General features: G+C 44.7%; 1 protein-coding gene across 1 annotated transcript in view; it reads right to left on the bottom strand.

The window, feature by feature from the left end:
* The window catches only part of VSTM4 (V-set and transmembrane domain containing 4), a 33,820-nt gene that overhangs the window by 7,889 nt on the left and 6,264 nt on the right, over positions 1-19,667 (bottom strand). Inside the window, exons 2-7 of the mRNA XM_081911871.1 lie at positions 17,461-17,859; positions 14,217-14,285; positions 11,387-11,494; positions 8,618-8,651; positions 3,546-3,652; positions 1,362-1,423 (exon numbers count right to left, since the gene is read on the bottom strand). Coding sequence (XP_081767997.1) covers positions 1,362-1,423; positions 3,546-3,652; positions 8,618-8,651; positions 11,387-11,494; positions 14,217-14,285; positions 17,461-17,859 — 779 coding nt within the window. The remainder of the gene's footprint in view (positions 1-1,361; positions 1,424-3,545; positions 3,653-8,617; positions 8,652-11,386; positions 11,495-14,216; positions 14,286-17,460; positions 17,860-19,667) is intronic.

Here is a 19,667-nt window from a genome sequence, read left to right as displayed (position 1 = left end):
CGCCTTCCCTGCTCTACATCCCTTGCTAAACAGCTGAGGGGCACCATTCTGTAACTTCTCAGAGGTTTCAAGTTAATAAGAGGTCTTTAAAAAGTGGGTACTAGGGCATTTTTCATGGGACACAAATGAAGGAGCCCACCTAATATCTAGTCTATGGTCTAAAGGTAAAAGTAAAGGACCCCTGACGGTTGAGTCCAGTCGCGAACGACTCTGGGATTGTGGCACTCATCTCGCTTTATTGGCCGAGGGAGCCGGCGTTTGTCTGCAGACAGCTTCCAGGTCATGTGGCCAGCATGACCAAGCCGCTTCTGGCGAACCAGAACAGCACACGGAAATGCTGTTTACCTTCCTGCTGGAGCGGTACCTATTTATCTACTTGCACTTTGACGTGCTTCGAACTACTAGGTTGGCAAGAGCAGGGACCGAGCAACGGGAGCTCACCCCGTCGCGGAGATTCGAACCGCCAACCTTCAGATCGGCAAGTCCTAGGCTCTGTGGTTTAACCCACAGCGCCACCCGCGTGAATAGGAGGTCTTTAAAAAGTGGGTACTAAGGCATTTTTCCTGGGCAACAAATGAAGGCACCCACCTGATATCTAATCTATGGTCTACCTTTCAGCTAAAATGAGCTATGCACCTAGAAGGTACAAGCAAAACATGTCACTATAGTTGGGAGGGAATCCTATCCACACAACAATCTGGGTGAAAGTGAGAATTGGATATGCAAGAAAACTTATTGCAAAGTACTGGAAGACACAAGATCTACCCACCCGGGAAGAATGGCAGATGAAGGTGATGGACTACATGGAACTGGCGGAAATGACTGGCAGAATCCGAGACCAGGGAGAAGAGTCGGTGGAGGAAGATTGGAAGAAATTTAAAGACTATCTACAGAAACATTGTAAAATTAATGAATGTTAGAAGGATGTTGGAATGAAGCTATGTGGTTTTAGCAGAAAGGTTATAAAGGTTTAGGAAAAAACAGACTGTTAATTGGTGAAAGGAGGGAAAGTTAAGCTATATTATATTAAGATAAATTACAGGACAAAAATTGGAAAAGATGGAAAGGATTTGCTGAAATAGCTAACCGAACTATAATACAAAAAAGGGAGGTGTGAGGAGGTCAAGGAAACAAGCAAATGAAAGATAAGTTATGGGAAGGTTTGATGTGTTTTTTACTTGTTTCAATTTTTCTGCTTTTTTCTGTTTCTCTTTTTTTTCTCTTTTTTCTTATTGTGATGTGCTGTTTTGTTTTTGTTTAATATGGTGTTTTTCTTTTTTCTTTTTGTAACTTTTAAAACTTTAATAAATTAATTAAATTTAAAAAAAGAGAATTGGATATGCCTTTGTGGGGCTACTTACCAGAAGAACTTTCCTTTGTGGTTTCAGAAGCTTGGGTTTGGGGAAAGAGGTGGATATCGGTGCTGTAAAGGTAAGAACAGAACGGCGAGGAATTACTCCTTATTTCTGCAAAATGGGTTCCTTCTAGGACATGCAGAAACACTACTAAGCTTTGACTCGGGGAAAACCTGCCAAAATAATGGAAAAGCAAGGCAAACGGCACACCAGATTCAACAGTTTGCGCACAGGAATGCACTGCCTTGCCTAGCAATCTGCAACATCTGCTCAAAAAAGCAGGGTTTTCCAACCACAGCCTTGTGGTCAAAGAGACTGCAATGTTCACACAAAGAACCAAAAGTCCTTATTAAAAACAAACAAACCCATAGCTTTAAAGGGCGAAAAGAAACAGAGGCACCCTGAAAATCAAGGCACAGGCACCCTGATTGAGCCAGGAACCACCTTCAAACCAAAGCTTCCATCTTCAGGACATGGATTTGAGCCCTACATTGCAGGGGGCTGGACTAGATGATCCTTGTGGTCCCACATAGATTCAAGATGATTCTATGTGGAGCATCCCACGCCAATTGAGGAATTCCCTGCAGAAGCACTTGCACAACCAATATCCCATCCCCATCCAGTTACCACTTGGGGATTCTTTCTGAAAAATGAGTAATTTTCCTTATCAGTTGCTTGGATGAAATGCAGTGGTACCTCGGGTTAAGAACTTAATTCGTTCTGGAGGTCCATTCTTAACCTGAAACTGTTCTTAACCTGAAGCACCACTTTAGCTAATGGGGCCTCCTGCTGCTGCCGTGCCGCCGGAGCACGATTTCTGTTCTCATCCTGAAGCAAAGTTCTTAACCTAAAGCACTATTTCTGGGTTAGCGGAGTCTGTAACCTGAAGCGTATGTAACCCGAGGTACCACTGTAATAAGCTTGGATTCACCACTACCCTACCTATCAAACAACCAGTTGGTGCAATTATTACTTTTGGAAGAATGCTTTTTATGCACACAGCCCCACTTGCTGCGTGAGAGTAAATTACATTTGGATCAGGGCCAATCCTGGGACGTACTGGAGTTGATCTCGCATGGGTGCTGCCATAGCAGCAGATAGATCAAGGGTGAAGAATTGGAACTGGCCTACCTGTCAGTCATCTGACACCAGTTGATTGTCACCTGTCAGATTTCAAAGGGTGATGTCAGATGGTATCAGAGGAACTGCTGATCAGAGGTTACCATAATCTTCTTTGAAGACACGCTTTCAATAGGCTGATGGCACTGGGAGTATTGCCATCAAAGGGACCAGCTATAACTGCTGACTGGTGCTAATGGTAAGCCTTTTTTAAAGTTTGTTTAGAACTCTCTCCTGATGCATCCATATCCTTTTGTTATTGATGCATGGTGTGCACTGTCAGGAGCTCGACCTACACTCGAGTAGGACCCTGGCAGAGACCCATGCCTGACTGGCATGTACTAACCCTCCTGGTCGACCATTCGGGAGCTTCAAAAGCTTTCTTCAGCCCAAACATCACAGCGACCAATGCCAACAAACATCAGCACACTTAGGGATCCACAGAGTTTTCGCAGTTCATGTGACAGACCTCAGCATTTTGGCTAATCTACTTTTATTTACATATAAACATACACTGCAACATACACTGCAACATGGCTCCCCCTCTCTCTAGCATCAGGCAGCAAAGAGAAAGAACAAAGAACATACACTGCAACATACACTGCAACATGGCTCCCCCTCTCTCTAGCATCAGGCAGCAAAGAGAAAGAACAAAGGACAACAGTCACATTTCACTGAACACAGTAACACAAACATCCTGTCTCTGTCACTTCCCACTCTGTGGAGTCAAAACATACACCATAATGTGATAGACAACAATCCCATGACTGCAATCATGGAGCAGGAATTCTAACATGTGGATCAGTAAACTATGCTGGAAAAAGATGCAAACCAAAAACTGGGACACCTTCCAGTTCTGGAGTTCATCTGATGCTCTCCAGGACTAACCAGAAGGCTGGTCGAGTCAAACATGAGAAAGAAGCAACTCGCAGACCAACCACGAAACTGAACAAGGGTTGTCCACCCATTGCCAATCCTGGACTCTGAATATTTGGTAATTTTCGCCTTGGCCACTTCTTTGGACCCAGCAAACCACCCACCACAACATGCTGCTCAGGAGGTACCACACACCTTTCGCTGGGATGGCAGGAGGCTGCTCAGCTTTCTTCTTCTTCTTCTTGATTTTCACAGGCTGTTCTGGAGACAAGCTTGTCACACTGGTGACCGTTTCCCCTAAGCTGAGAAACAAGAGAACCTGGTGAATAGAGAGCAGGAGAAGAAAAGCACACAAAACCCTCTCTGGGATGTTTAATTCAAGGTTCATTTTAAAAGGGTAGTCTCTTCTCCAAAACCTTAACCAATTATCTGCCTTATTAACCATCTCTCTCTCTGTCCTCTCCCCCATGCTTTTCAACATTTACATGCAGCCGCTGGGAGAGATCATCAGGAGGTTTGGGCTGGGTGTTTATCAGTATGCGGATGATACCCAGCTCTACCTCTCTTTTAAATCAGAACCAGTGAGGGCGGTGAAGGTCCTGTGTGAGTGTCTGGAGGCGGTTGGAGGATGGATGGCGGCTAACAGATTGAGGTTGAATCCTGACAAGACAGAAGTACTGTTTTGGGGGGACAGGAGGCGGGCCGGTGTGGAGGATTCCCTGGTCCTGAATGGGGTAACTGTGCCCCTGAAGGACCAGGTGCGCAGCCTGGGAGTCATTTTGGACTCACAGCTGTCCATGGAGGCACAGGTCAAATCTGTGTCCAGGGCAGCTGTTTACCAGCTCCATCTGGTACGTAGGCTGAGACCCTATCTGCCTGCGGACTGTCTCGCCAGAGTGGTGCATGCTCTGGTTATCTCCCGCTTGGACTACTGCAATGCACTCTACATGGGGCTACCTTTGAAGGTGACTCGGAAACTACAACTAATCCAGAATGCGGCAGCTAGACTGGTGACTGGGGACGTCCGCCGAGACCATATAACACCGGTCTTGAAAGACCTACATTGGCTCCCAGTACGTTTCCGAGCACAATTCAAAGTGTTGATGCTGACCTTTAAAGCCCTAAACGGCCTCGGTCCTGTATACCTGAAGGACCGTCTCCCCCATCATTCTGCCCGGACGCTGAGGTCCAGCGCCGAGGGCCTTCTGGCGGTTCCCTCATTGCAAGAAGCAAAGCTACAGGGAACCAGGCAGAGGGCCTTCTCGGTAGCGGTGCCCGCCCTGTGGAACGCCCTTCCAGCAGATGTCAAAGCGATAAACAACTACCTGACATTCAGAAGACATCTTAAGGCAGCCCTGTTCAGGGAAGTTTTTAACGTGTGATATTTTACTGTATTTTTGGTTTCTATGGAAGCCACCCAGAGTGGCTGGGGAGGCCCAGCCAGATGGGCGGGGTATAAATAATAAATTATTGTTGTTGTTGTTGTTGTTGTTGTTGTTGTTGTTATTGAGTGTTTGTTGGTTTTCAGTTGTCTCTGCATCATCTGATGAACCTTCATCACTGTATTCTTACAAAGACCAGCTTAGCATGCCAGAGTGGATGCTGAATTTTTGTGAAGTCACCAAACATTATATTCCCTCCTGGTTGCCCCAAGATAGGGATACACACTAGCAGTTGGCTTCCATTTATTGTGAATAATTTCAATCAAAGCAAATGCAGAAAGGGGATATCCATTATTAGGAAGACGTTTCTCAGGGGGGAAAACAGATGTGATAATCTAATCAGTTTTTTTACCAACCTTGAGTTCAGATATTTTGGACCACAACTCCCACGCTGGTTGGGGCTGAGGGGAGTTTTAGTCTTCGCCCAAAATATCTGGAGGCCACCAAGTTGGCAAAAGCTGATCTAAAATGGTTTGCATACACATTCACTGCTCTCAAAACACATTACGGATTTCCACCACAACATCTACCACACTTATGTTTCTCTTGGTCTTCCCCCCTAAATTTGATTCAACTTTATTATTACAAGCACTGATGGAGTTTATTGTATCTTCCCCTCTCAGGACACTATGAGAAGTTTGACTCCCCCTACATGTTTTTCTTTACATTAAATTGTTTGTTTTTAAGTATTTATAACCTGCTCTTCACTGAATATTTCAATCCCAGAGCGGGGAAACGATGAAATGAAATAGTAATACGAATGTACAGCTAGCAATATACAAAAATTACAGAATCCATGAAAGCCAGTCCAATGAATAAAACAAATTAATTGCTCCAAAATAAAATAAACAAAGCTGGTATGGACAACAATTAGAATTTCCAATTTAACCTTGTATCACTATGGTAATTTACACAGAGACCTAGTTTATACAGAAACCAGAATCAAGAATACTGTTCCCGGACTGCAAAAACACTAATATTTTAGTGCTCCCCTAGAAGAACAACTTCCTGTGCTTAGAAAATCAGTACATCTGGGAATAAACTAGGCTAAAATATTTCCCTACGGCAAGCATAGGCAAAATCGACGCCCCAGGTGTTTTGGGACTACAATTCCCATCATCCCTGACCACTGGTTCTGCTAGCTAGGGATGATGGGAGTCGTAGTCCCAAAACATCTGGAGGGCCGAGTTTGCCTATGCCTGCCCTAAGGTCTAAGTATTTTACTTGCAGGGAGAATTTTATCGGCAGGAGGTGGAGAGCATTCAATTATAGTCTGAAATGGTGTAGTCCAGGGGTCGGCAACCTAAGGCCCATGGGCCACAAGTATCCCATCGGGGTCGTTTTACTAGCCCACAAGCCACTCCCGACCTGAGCCACCTGGGTTTGGGGTTTTGGAGACAGTTGTTGGGTTTTGATACTGCTTGCCTTTGCCCTGTTTATCATGCTGGTTCTGCTGCTGTTTATTGGCACTGTTTAGTTCAGTGTTTCCTAAACTTGGGTACCACTCAACCGACAAGCAGTCGGCTGGAGCCGCTTTGGATTCAGATGTGGAATGTGACCTCAGGAGAGTTGGTCCTCACAGAGTTCCTATGGATGAAGCAACAGTAGGTAAAAGATCTTCATGACCAGTGAATAGAAGTATTTCTGCACAGGTCATACTGATCTTCCCAAGAAACCTGGAGCATGTGAGAACTGGTAGAAATGCATATTAGAGAAGTTCCGGGAGACCCAAAGGAAACTGCTGCTTTCACTTACAAGAACTGGGAGAAGAAAAACCTTTTCTCGGCATTTGTCGTACAATTTTAGTGGTCTAATACTGGGGCTCTCCAAAGAATACCATATTTTTCGCTCTATAGGACACACTTTCCCCCTCCAAAAATTGAGGGGAAATGTTTGTGTGTCCTATTGAGCAAATGCAGGCTCCTTGGCTTCAGCGATAGCAACGCGAAGCCTCCGAAGCGCAGAGGGAGCGCTCCCTCCGCGCTCCGGAGGCTTTGCGTTGATTTCGCTGAAGCCTGGAGAGCGAGAGGCGTCTGTGCACACCGACCCCTCTCACTCTCCAGGCATCAGGGATAGCCGCCTGAAGGCCTTCGGAGCGCAGCGCAAGTTCCTGCTGCATTCTGGAGCCTTCAAGTTCCTTTCACTGAAGCCAGGAGATTCTTGCTCTCCCGGCTTCAGCAAAAGGAACCCGAAGCCTGAGGAGCGCAGCGGGAACTTGCGCTGCGCTCAGAAGGCTTCAGGGATAGCCGCACGCAGCCCCTCCGGCAGGGAGAAGCAGCACGCGGCTCTGGCTTCCCGCTCGCTGCCTTGGCTTGTGCCATAGTCGTGCGCAACCCCTCCGGTGTGCGCAGGCTGTACACTGCTCATTGGGGCTGGGGGAGGAATAAGATTTTTTTTCTTGATTTCCCCCTCTAAAAACAAGGTGCGCCCTCTGGTCCGGTGCGCCCTATGGAGCGAAAAATACAGTACTTCCTGGTACAGGCTCTACAAGCTCAGAACCAGGACATTCTGTTCTGCCTGCTCAGCCTCATCTAGGATAGAAGAAGGACCTCCATTAGAGGATTCCTTGATCTGATGCCTCCTTGGCAGGGCACGGTGTGGCCTTGCTAAGAATTCCATCGGTGGGAATGAGGAGATGCTTGTTCTGCATCCTGCGAAAGGCGGCTTTCAAGGTGAGGCAAGCTCCTCTCAATCCTTAAAAAAGGCCACATGATTGGTTCTGGCAAAGATGGAAAGTTGCCATGTCCTCGTGGACTTGACAAAAGGGAGCTTCATTCTTATGGCAGCAAGTTATTAGCATCTTCCTCCATCATTAGGGCCCACTGCCTTGGAGGAAAGGGCACCCAACAAGGGTATTTTAAGATATGGTTACCAGATTTTTTTTCAATGAATCCAGGGACACTTTTGTGTGTGTGTGTGTGTGTGTGTGTGTGTGTGTGTGTGTGTGTGTGAAGTTGAGTAGCAACAGGGAGTCAGTAGTGGGGAAGGTGAGGCAAAAGACCCTGGGCCCAAGCACACATGCATATTGTATAAAGGTGCAAAGCCCTTCTTTTGCACCCTGTGAGACATAAATGCGCAGTTTCTAAAGAACTGGGTAATGGTGCACCGCCTGCCCGTGACTAACTTTTTATTATATGTTAAGAAATATACCATATTTTTCGCTCTATAGGACGCACTTTTCCCCCTCCAAAAATGAAGGGGAAAGGTGTGTGCGTCCTATGGAGCGAATGCAGGCTTTCGCTGAAGCCTGGAGAGCGAGAGGGATTGGTGCGCACCGACTCCTCCCGCTCTCCAGGCTTCAGGCAGCTATCCACAAGCCTTCGGAGCCCAGCGGGAGTTCCCGCCGGGCTCCGAAGGCTTGTGGGCAGCAGCCTGTTCTGGGGGCTGCGGTCGGGGGAAGCTTGGACTTCCCCCGTCCCCAGCCCCACAAGCTCCGGAAGCGGCGGCGAGGTTGCGCACAATCTCGCCGCCTCTCCTGGACCTGTTTTGGGGGCTGGGGTCAGGGGAAGCTCGGGCTTCCCCCGCCCCAGCCCCGCCCCAACCTCCCGGCTGGAGAGGTTGCACGTGGCTAAAGAGGAAGCCAAGACAGCCAGTGGGATGGATCCCGCTCACTGTCTTGGCTTCTTTGCTCTTTGAGTCTTGGGGGTCGGAAAAAAAATTTTCCCCTTTATTTCCCCCCCTAAAAACTAGGTGCGTCCTATGGTCCAGTGCACCCTATGGAGCGAAAAATACCGTATTTGTCAGACAGAAAATAAGCAAAGCAATCCATATAAACTATTTGGAGACAAGTAAAACAAGATTATATGTCTTCTCTCCTTTTCCTACCTGTTCTGGGAACACTTCACCAAGTAATGTTTCACTGTGAAAAACAGTGGAGAAAGAAAAGTAGGGGAGAAAGAAAGGCATTGTTTAAGCAATTGCCATCTTCTTGTTACAGGTTGAGGGTCTGCAAGTTGTAAAGCATATGTGAATCTCAAAAAGGTGGAACAGAGAAAAAAGCACATTCTTCATTCAGGCGGTGGCCAGCTAGGTATGTCCATGACGCAAAGCCACAGAACAAGTCAAAGACAGCGTTTCCCTCTTCTCTGGTCCACAGACTGAGACCCTAACCTGCCTGCGGACTGTCTCACCAGAGTGGTGCATGCTCTGGTTATCCTCTACATGGACTACTGCAATGCACTTTTTTGTAGGGCTACCTTTGAAGGTGACTCAAAAACTGCAATTAATCCAGAATGCGGCAGGTGACTGGGAGTGGCCGCTGAGACCATATAACACTGGTCCTGAAAGACCTACACTGGCTCCCAGTACGTTTCCAAGCACAATTCAAAGTGTTGGTGCTGACCTTTAAAGCCCTAAATGGCCTTGGCCCAGTATACCTGAAGGAGCATCTCCACCCACATCATTCAGCCCGGACACTGAGGTCCAGCTCTGAGGGCCTTCTGGCGGTTCCCTCATTGTGAGAAGTGAGGTTACAGGGAACCAGGCAGAGGGCCTTCTCGGTAGTGGCGCCCTGTGGAATGCCCTTCCATCAGATGTCAAGGAAATAAGCAACTATCTTACTTTTAAAAGACATCTGAAGGCAGCCCTGTTTAGGGAAGTTTTTAATGTTTAATGCTGTATTGTGTTTTTAATATTCGATTGGGAGCTGCCCAGATGGGCAGGGTATAAATAAATAAATAAATAAATAAATAAATAAATAAATAAAATAATAATAATAATTACTACTACTACTACTATAGATTTTCACAGCAAAATGAAAGAAGGAAGCTTCAAGTGTATTTGAGAGAGGAAGAAAGAAATATCTGCAAAATCAGAATTGTGATAATGCTATAACTTAAACAAATTACAATGATGTGACATGTTTCTCACAAGGCTAGTAGTTAATCAAGCAAAATACTGCCGTTATAAAGATAAAAAGCAAAGAAATGTGAATAAAAACAAATTGCATTTGCCTTAAAGTTATGAGTTAAATTTCTCCCAATAACAGTTCATTGCATCTTCATAATTCCAAAAGAAAACAGAGAAGCCCACTTCTCTGTTCATTAGCTATCCTGTTGTCTACCTGCCTTCCTCATACTTCCTATACGGCATGTCCCAATTTCTTGGGCTCCCAAATATTTGCAATCCATGAATCTGTCACAGGCAGACTAGCTCTCTTCCAGGGATAGCAAACAGCCATACAAGGCTGCCGTCAGTGAATAAACTGTCATTTACAAATCGTTTGTTAGAACTGTCCCTTTAAGATAGCAAAATGATATTACTAAAGGCTCTTTTGGCAGACCGGATCTCTTGGAGGTTTTAATTTATGCTAAAATAGAATCCCAGAAGATGTTGATCTGGGGGAATTATCAGAATATTTCCGTTTGTTCCTGAAGCTCCAGCATTTCAAATATTGATCTCGCATTAGGAAATATTTGATTCAATTTTGCTGGTGTCAGATACTATCTCCATAATAACTGAGAGGAATTCTCTTTAACATGTATAATTTATACACATTGTGAGTTGGGGAAGGCTTTAATAGAAACATAGTAATAAAAAAAACCCCAAAACAGTAATGTGCATGGAAATGGGTGATGAATTGTGAGTACCGTTAAACAACTCTAAAAACAAAACAAAAAAACCAAATGGGGGTTGGACTAGATGACCCTTGAGGTCCCTTCTAACAATTCTATGATTCATTAAACAAAAAGCAAAAACGTGACTATGTGCAAAACAATATGGCAAGATATGTTGTTGTTTAGTCGTTTAATCGTGTCCGACTCTTCGTGACCTCATGGACCAGAGCACGACAGGCACTCCTGTCTTCCACTGCCTCCCGCAGTTTGGTCAAACTCATGCTGGTAGCTTCGAGAACACTGTCCAACCATCTCATCCTCTGTCGTCCCCTTCTCCTTGTGCCCTCCATCTTTCCCAACATCAGGGTCTTTTCCAGGGAGTCTTCCCTTCTCATGAGGTGGCCAAAGTATTGGAGCCTCAGCTTCACGATCTGTCCTTCCAGTGAGCACTCAGGGCTGATTTCCTTAAGAATGGAGAGGTTTGATCTTCTTGCAGTCCATGGGACTCTCAAGAGTCTCCTCCAGCACCATAATTCAAAAGCATCAATTCTTCGGTGATCAGCCTTCTTTATGGTCCAGCTCTCACTTCCATATTTCACTACTGGGAAAACCATAGCTTTAACTACACGGACCTTTGTAGGCAAGGTGATGTCTCTGCTTTTTAAGATGCTGTCTAGGTTTGTCATTGCCCTTCTCCCAAGAAGCAGGCGTCTTTTAATTTCGTGGCTGCTGTCACCATTTGCAGTGATCATGGAGCCCAAGAAAGTAAAATCTCTCACTGCCTCCATTTCTTCCCCTTCTATTTACCAGGAGGTGATGGGACCAGTGGCCGTGATCTTCGTTTTTTTGATGTTGAGCTTCAGACCATATTTTGCACTCTCCTCTTTCACCCTCATGAAAAGGTTCTAACAATTCTACAATTCATTAAACGAAAAGCAAAAACGTGACTATGTGCAAAACAATATGGCAAGATATAATGTTATTGCTAAAAGCACACAAAAATGTCATTTATCTGCCTTAGCCTTTCCTCATCACTCACCACGGGAGCGTTTTTTGTTGATCAGTGTCTGGCAGAGGACAACCACGGTGAACAGCAGGACGCTGACTATGCCTATGGAGCACACGAACACAGCATAGACATACAGGTCTGAAAGGCAAACCACGGATGAGTATCAGCCATCTGATTTTATGTCTACCCAAGAAAGAATACACAAGTTGGAACAAAAGTAAAAACACTCTTGGAGCCCCGGGCCCAAAATCTTGGCAAGGAAGGTGTGAAAGGAGAAGAATATTACAGTGCTACCTTGGGTTAAAAACTTAATTTGTTCTGGAGGTCCGTTCTTAACCTTAAACTGTTCTTAACTTGAGGTACCACTTTAGCTAATTGGGCCTCCCACTGCCGCCGTGCGATTTCTGTTCTCATCCTGAAGCAAAGTTCTTAACCCGAGGTACTATTTCTGCGTTAGCAGAGTCTGTAACCTGAAGTGTCTGTAACCTGAAGCATCTATAACCCAAGGTACCGCTGTACCAACCATCCATATTGGGCAAGACCAAAGGCCTGTTCTACCAAGAATCTTGTCTTTAACAGGGACCCGACACAGAGGTTAAAAAAAGGGAAAAAAGGAAAGGACCCCTGGATGGATTAAGTCCACTCAAAGGCGACTATGGGGTTGCGGAGCTCATCTCGTTTTCAGGCCGAAGGAGCGGGTGTTTGTCCACAGACAGCTTTCTGGACCATGTAGCCAGCAGGACTAAACCGCTTCTGATGCAATGGGACACTGTGACTTAATTCAGAGCACACGGAAACACTGTTTACCTTCCCGTCACAGGTACCTATTTATCTATTTGCATTGGTGTGCTTTCGAGCTGCTAGGTTGGCAGGAGCTGGGATAGAGCAACAGGAGCTCACCCCGTTGCGGGGATTTGAACTGCTGACCTTCTGATTGGCAAGCCCAAGAGGCTCAGTGGTTTAGACCAGTGTTTTTCAATCACTGTTCCGCGGCACACTAGTGTGCCACGAGATGTTACCTGGTGTGCCGTGGGAAAAATTGAAAAATTCGAAAGATTTAAAAATAGAGTATTTTATAATTTTTCATATTTCTGTTTACTTACTATTTCATAATAAAGTAATTATAAAATACTTTCTTTTTTGTTTATTTGATTCCTATTCAAGAGAATTACTTTATATATAGTCAATATAGGCACAGAGTTAAATTTTTTAACATTTTCTAATAGTGGTGTGCCTCGTGATTTTTTTTCATGAAACAAGTGCGCCTTTGCCCAAAAAAGGTTGGAAAACACTGGTTTAGACCACAGTGCCACCTGCATCCCACATACCTGACACAGAGGTACTTGATAAAAGGCTTAAATGATAAAAGGTTTAAGCTCATTGAGAGAAGTGAGGTTATAGGGAACCAGGCAGAGGGCCTTTTTGGTAGTGGCGCCCTCCGGTCAGATGTCAAGGAAATAAATAACCATCTGACTTTTAGAAGACATCTAAAGGCAGCCCTGTTCAGGGAAGTTTTTAATGTTTGATGTCTCACTGTGGCAGTGGCGGGGGTAAGGAAGAGCATCATAAGACACCACTTGCCCGTTTGGTCATTGGTTTTTTGCCTGGCTAGCAAGGAAACAGCTGAGACCAATGATGAGGAAGAGATGCAATAGCAGGTGATAATGGCTGTGAAAAGGAAGGTTCTCTGAAGAAGGGGAGGGGTAGAGCTTTTCTATAATATTATACTTTGCATACATTCAGAATCTGGCAAGTGTTCCACATCCCTTCTCTGGTGGAATTTTGCTGCCTCCTGAAAAGGCTTTTTGCCTGCCTTTTAGTCAGTTTTCTTCCCCTTTCTCATTTATACGGCCTTGTTGGTATTTTCTCCACTACCCTTCTGTCAGCATTGAAAGCCGCTTCTTGTGATTGACTTTCAGTTTCTGTATTCCTTAGTCACCTGAAACGATTTAGTTTTGAACTAGAAACGAGAGGATGCAAACATTCCTAGCAAAGCAAATAAAATTACTGTTTGGAGATTGCATGAAAGATTTCCACAACGCCAGGAAAATGTGATATCGGAGTTCAAAAACGTTTTGTTTGGCAAATAGTCAACAAAACTGCACATCTTCCATGTAGAAGGGCAGATTTCAAACAAGCAGAGAGACTGCAAGCCAATGACTTCACTCCAAAGGCAAGTGAACCCAAAGACTCTAATATTCTATAAAATATTTGTGGTAACAATCCAACATGTTTAAAACCAGACTCATCGACATGAATTTTAGTCACATTTCAAGAGCAAATGTCTGTCTGTCTGTCTCTCTCTCTCTCAAGCTTTTTGTACCCATTTTCTTCTATAAGGAACAGTTTAGATCATTTCAGTTTCTGAAAACTTCCCCGATATTTGTCCAAATTAATTTCTGTTCATTTAGTAAGATGCTCTTTAATGACAATGAATGTCGAATACGCAACACTTGCTGTTCTACTCTTTATATTATATTCAGTCAGGCTTACCCACATATAAATGTCCCCCCAATATTTTATTCAAGTTGGCACCAAATCAATCAATCAATCAATCAATCAATCAATCAAGGCAAAAAGACCTGGCACCCTCTCCCCCACTTACAGAAAGCAGGATTATGTGCCAATTACATTTAGAGCCCTGAAGCATTTTTTTTTGTGACTCCTGGTTAAAGTAAATGTGTAACTATGGCTGTAACCCTTCTAAGAGCTCCCCAAACCAGTGGGTGCAAAATTTTATGGGGTGTGAGTGTTTTGCCTTACTTCCCCCAAACGAAAAAGCAAGGCTGCACGACGGTACTTTTCAGTGGATTCCCACATCTTCGCGAAGATGAACAAAGGGGAGAAGCGTATACTTAACCCTCAAAGAACTTCCAGGCCTTGTGGTTTGTCTCAGCGTTGGAGTCATCCGAAACTCTGGATGAAATCACTGCAATGGAACACACAACAACATTGGGAAACTAGTCACACACTTTTCAGAAGGTCTCACTGTGAAAGCAGATTGCAGGTCAACAAAAGCAAGCAGCTGATGCCCTAAGCCAGGCACCCCCAAACTCAGCCCTCCAGCTGTTTTGGGACTACAATTCCTATCATCCCTGACCATTGGTCCTGTTAGCTAGGGATGATGGGAGTTGTAGTCCCAAAACAGCTGGAGGGCTGAGTTTGGGGGTGCCTGCCTTAAGCCATCTAATAAACTTCTCAGCTCAGTGAAATAGCAGAAAACAATGTGGGGGGTTGTATCAGGGGCCACATAAAACACAATTATGTTCTTTATGGCTTTAAAAAACTGTGCAGTTGAGATTTTTCTGGGAAGATCTCCCCCCCCCCAAAAAAAATCGTTTGGGTGCTTTTCTTTGATTTTTAAATATATATATATATACATATAGAAAAAATTGGCCCAACTTGCCATACATCCAAATTTCCTGGACATTTTGCCGATCCAGCAAAAATCCGCCTGGATGCCATTTTACTGGTCTATTCCCAGACATGGCCAGGAAAACCCGAACATATGGCAACCATATCTGAATTAAGTGGAACTTCACTTTTAAGTAAATGTGTATAAAATAAGGCTGTTAGCATTGGCATATGGGATTTCCGAAACGTATCCAGTTCCCCAAGCATGTGGATCTTGTGGCACTGCAGTTTGCACTGGAAGAAATTTAGTCAGACCCCCAACTTTTCAGGCAGTTCAGTCCTTTACTGGCAGATGCAAAACACTAAGGCAGTTTCTCTGTACAGTGGTACCTCGGGTTAAGTACTTAATTCGTTCCAGAGGTCTGTTCTTAACCTGAAACTGTTCTTAATCTGAAGCACCACTTTAGCTAATGGGGCCTCCCGCTGCCACCGCCACACGATTTCTGTTCTCATTCTGAAGCAAAGTTCTTAACCTGAAGCACTATTTCTGGGTTAGCGGAGTCTGTAACCTGAAGCGTATGTAACCTGAGGTACCACTGTAGTAGGCTGACACTACTTAACCCTTTCCAAGCCCACTACGTTCCCTTTCCAAATGCCTTCTACATTCTGGGTTAGTGGAGTCTGTAACCTGAAGCGTATGTAACCCGAGGTACCACTGTATATGGAGAGTGCAGGCTTCCCCCAGATTCCCAGTAGAAGCTGCAGACTTCAAACGCAAGGCAAGTGCAACTCATAACAGCATACATACAGCACAGAATTCAGTATCAATCTGGCAGAGCTTCCTCGCAGCGAAGCGAGGAAGGCAATGCACAGCCTGTGGGATGCAACATAAGCAGCCAAGTACAACACTTCCTGTTTGCCCAGAGTGGACACGCAGCGGGTGTTACTCCATAGCCAGGAGGACTTCCTATCACACCTGGTCTGGAGCTTCCTTCTCCTGCATGGGACGAGATAGATGGGGGTGACCCCAGGAGACCCCATAAAAGGAGCTGACCGCACAGCCATCACTCCTCCTCCTCCTCCTCCTCCTTCTTCATGCCATGCTCTCTTGATACTGAACTGCTAGGTTGGCAGGAGCAGGGACCGAGCAACGGGAGCTCACCCCGTCGCGGAGATTCAAACTGCCAACCTTCTGATCGGCAAGTCCTAGGCTCTGTGGTTTAACCCACAGCGCCACTAGCTAAAGCCTGCCTTCAGGGATCCAACTGTGAACTGAATGTGAGTAAACTTCTTATGGTACTTTTAAAAGAAGCTTCTTGTGTCTTTATTCTTTTTAGGATGGACAAAAGGGGTCTTACCAAAAATATACTCCAATCTGAACAAAGCCAGATTGGATTGCTTAAGTAAAGAGATTCAACCGAATCTATCAGCTAGCTTCCTGCAATATATTGGGGAATGCACTCTGCTGCTGACTCACAAGTGTGAGTGAGGAAGGATATTATTAAATCAATATATCCTCTTCTAGTATCTGCAATGTTCCCACACAGCCCCCTCTTAATTTACCCAAGAATGACCACACCCTTGGCCTGTTGTCGGGTCACAGTCAGGTCACTAAGCACAAGACACAAAGGTGAAAGAATAAGAGAAGCACAAGCTCCAGATTTTTCTTAAAAGCAATTAAAGGAACTTCATCAGTTAGAGGCTTGCAGCGTATAGAGAAGAACTGGGAAATGTGGGGCCCTCTACAGATGTTGTTAGACTCCAACTCATGGAATCAAAGTTGGAAGGGCATCTGGTCCAACTCCCATCATGCCTGGTGGGGGTCCTGCTGGTGGGGGCTGATGGGCGTCAGAGTCCAACAACATATCGAGGGTTTGTGGTTCCCCCACTCCAAAATGGAGACATTTGACAGATTACCACAAAGTCATTGGCCAAGCCCATGACTGAAAAATGAACATTTATCAGGCAAGAAGTTCAGACACTGTCTCCATATGCAGAATGTTTAGCAACCAAGTTCAACACGTTGTCGTGAAAGGGTCGACCAATGTGCTGCTGGTTATTTGCGAAGGCAGTACTTGCTTTCAACTACCATATTTTTCGCTCCGAAAAAGTAAGGGGAAATGTGTGTGCGTCTTATGAAATGAATGCAGGGGGGAGGCAGGCAGGAAAAGCACCCAAGACAGTGCCTTCTCCCTCCTTGTAGAAAAGCCCGAAGGAGCCTCATGCTCTTTAAAGGGTGCGCGGCTCCTGTGGGCTTTTGTGGGAGGTGGGGGAATTGCTATAGCAGCGTGTAGCCTCTCCCAGCCGGAGAGGCTGCGCAAGGCTAAAGAAGCCAAGACAGCGAGCGCAATCCATCCTGCACTCCACTGTCTTGGCTTCTTTAGCTGTGCGCAGACTCTCCTGGCTGGAGATGTTGCGCGTGGCTAAATAGGAAGCCAAGACAGCCAGTGGGGTGGATCCCGCACGCTGTCTTGGCTTCTTTGCTCTTTGGGGCTGGGGGGGGGGCGAGCCTGTCTGCTGCTCTTTGGAGCTGGGGGGGGAAAATAATATTTCCCCCCTTGATTTCCCCCTGTAAAAACTAGGTGCGCCTTATGGTCCAGTGCACCTTATGGAGCGAAAAATACGGTATTTTTTGACAAATCCTAAATGGTTTGGGTCAATTTTGAGCTCTTTCTCGATTTCTTCCATGCAGACAGGCCGGCAAGAATTGCAAGGGGAGATTGCAAGGGGAGAGCAGCTCATGGACTCACCTTGGATTTCCGTAGACGCACTACTGTTCGACCACGCTGTCCACTTGTTCCTATACTTGCCAATCTCCTGAACTTTGCAAATATAGTGTCCCTGGTCAGCTTGCTGGAGATTCAGGATAAAAAAGGTGTACATCGTCCTATGCCTCTCCTCCAGAAGGTGAAGTCTTTGCTTATAGAACTGGCGGTTGTAATTCCCATAGTACTGGACTACTCCATATTTAGTCATTTTTATCATCAGGTACTCTTGGGTGGGCGGAATGGCAAAGAGCCACCGGACAGCCAGCAAGTTCTCTATTCGTCTTTTTTGAGACACGTGGCAAAAGAGGGTAGCATTGTCTCCAACCACGTATTGCACTCTGGGTCCTGGAGAAACGGTGACATTCAGCGTTTCATAGACACCTGCAAAAGAAAAGATGGCTAAATGCACGCAGACTCTTGCAAGAGCGTGTGACCTCCATGTCCAATAAATGCAAAGCTATTGCTTTAATAAGGGACGCGGGTGGCGCTGTGGGTTAAACCACAGAGCCTAGGACTTGCCGATCAGAAGGTTGGTGGTTCGAATCCCTGCGACGGGGTGAGCTCCCGTTCCTTGGTCCCTGCTCCTGCCCATCTAACAGTTTGAAAGCACATCAAAGTGCAAGGAGATAAAAAAAGTTTTGAAAAAATACATTGAACTTGGCATGGCTCACTGTTGCCATCTAGTGTCATGTTTGTATATTGCACTTTACAACACATTTAAAACGTTTTATTTGCAGTTGTAGAGCTGAGACTTAACAGCAGTTTAATGGGATTTAGATTGCAAAATGGCACGATGGGAAGAAATAAAGACTGACCCCCCATCCCTCCATGCCACTGCTTCAGTCTAAATCTCTTATGGCTGCTTTTCAGATTCACTTTTCCCCCCCTGGGCATGGGAATCCTGTTTTGTCCCAGAAAAGCAATGGAATGGAAACCGTGGGTCAGTGTTTTAGTAACACATTCACATAGATGAGGCAGATCTCAAGACTGTCACTGCTGCCATATGTGGCAAAAAGGAACCAATATGCCAAAAAGAACATACCTCTTTCTGACCCATAATGCATTGCCAGTAGGGTGGATAAAAATCAATGATTTTTTTAAAAATTAAAAAATCAGATTTATTTATTTTTTTAAAAAAATCGGATTTTTAAAATAAAATGCTTTTGGGGGGAAATCCTTCTAAAGATAGTTTTCTATTTAAGTTACATTACAGTCCAAAGGCTATTCGTCAGAAAATAAGGATTTGTTTAAAGTTTTTCATGGGTGCTAAAACTCAGTTTATTTTAAAATTGTTTAACCACATCAGTTAACAAACATGGATACACATGCTATAATGTTATTGTTTTAGTTCAATAAATTGTTTAAATTGTTCTTAAGGAAATGATTATTTTCCCCCTTCCAATTAAGTACAGCAGAACAGTTGCCAAAATGTAAACAGTTAACTTATGGAACCTCACCATAATTTCATAATTATCTGTCTATGTATTTCTAATAGTATAACCAAATCAGTAATTATTGATATAACTCTAAAAACTACTCTGAGAATTTATTATTCCAAAAAGAAAACCTTCATCCAGTTGTAAATAATAATATTATACCAGCAAGAGTGAGTCTTTCTGTAAAAAAGAAGATTTAAATCAAGTCTTACTGACTAGTGATTTAAATCGTGATTCAAATCGATTTGATTTAAATCAAATCCACCCTAATTGCCAGCATCAGTCCTGCAACCACTTGGCAGATATATCTAAAAAAAACCTTCTCTCTCTTTATTTAATTCTCCAACCTTTTTGTTAGAGTGTTCGGATTCCAGTTAAAGTGGCAATAATACAAAGGTAAGGTTTTTGTTTTCAGCTCCTCAGTTTGGGGGCCTATGCCCAAGAAAGTAATATACCGGTAACTGTACAGTGGTACTTCAGGTTAAGAACTTAATTCATTCTGGAGGTCCGTTCTTAATCTGAAACTGTTCTTAACCTGAGGTACCACTTTAACTAATAGGGCCTCCCGCTGCCACCGTGCGATTTCTGTTCTCATCTTGAAGCAAAGTTCTTAACCCGAGGTACTATTTTTGGGTTAGCGGAGTCTGTAACCTGAAGCGTCTGTAACCTGAGGTGCCACTGTATTTAAAGAACACTGTAAACACTTGAACTCTTTGGCAGGCTTTGAATAACACTTGCAGTGTTGCGAAGACT

This window comes from Podarcis melisellensis (assembly GCF_964234715.1).
Source record: "Podarcis melisellensis genome assembly, chromosome: 5".
In the NCBI taxonomy this organism is placed as follows: Eukaryota; Metazoa; Chordata; class Lepidosauria; order Squamata; family Lacertidae; genus Podarcis; species Podarcis melisellensis.
This window is presented reverse-complemented; position numbering and strand designations above follow the sequence as displayed.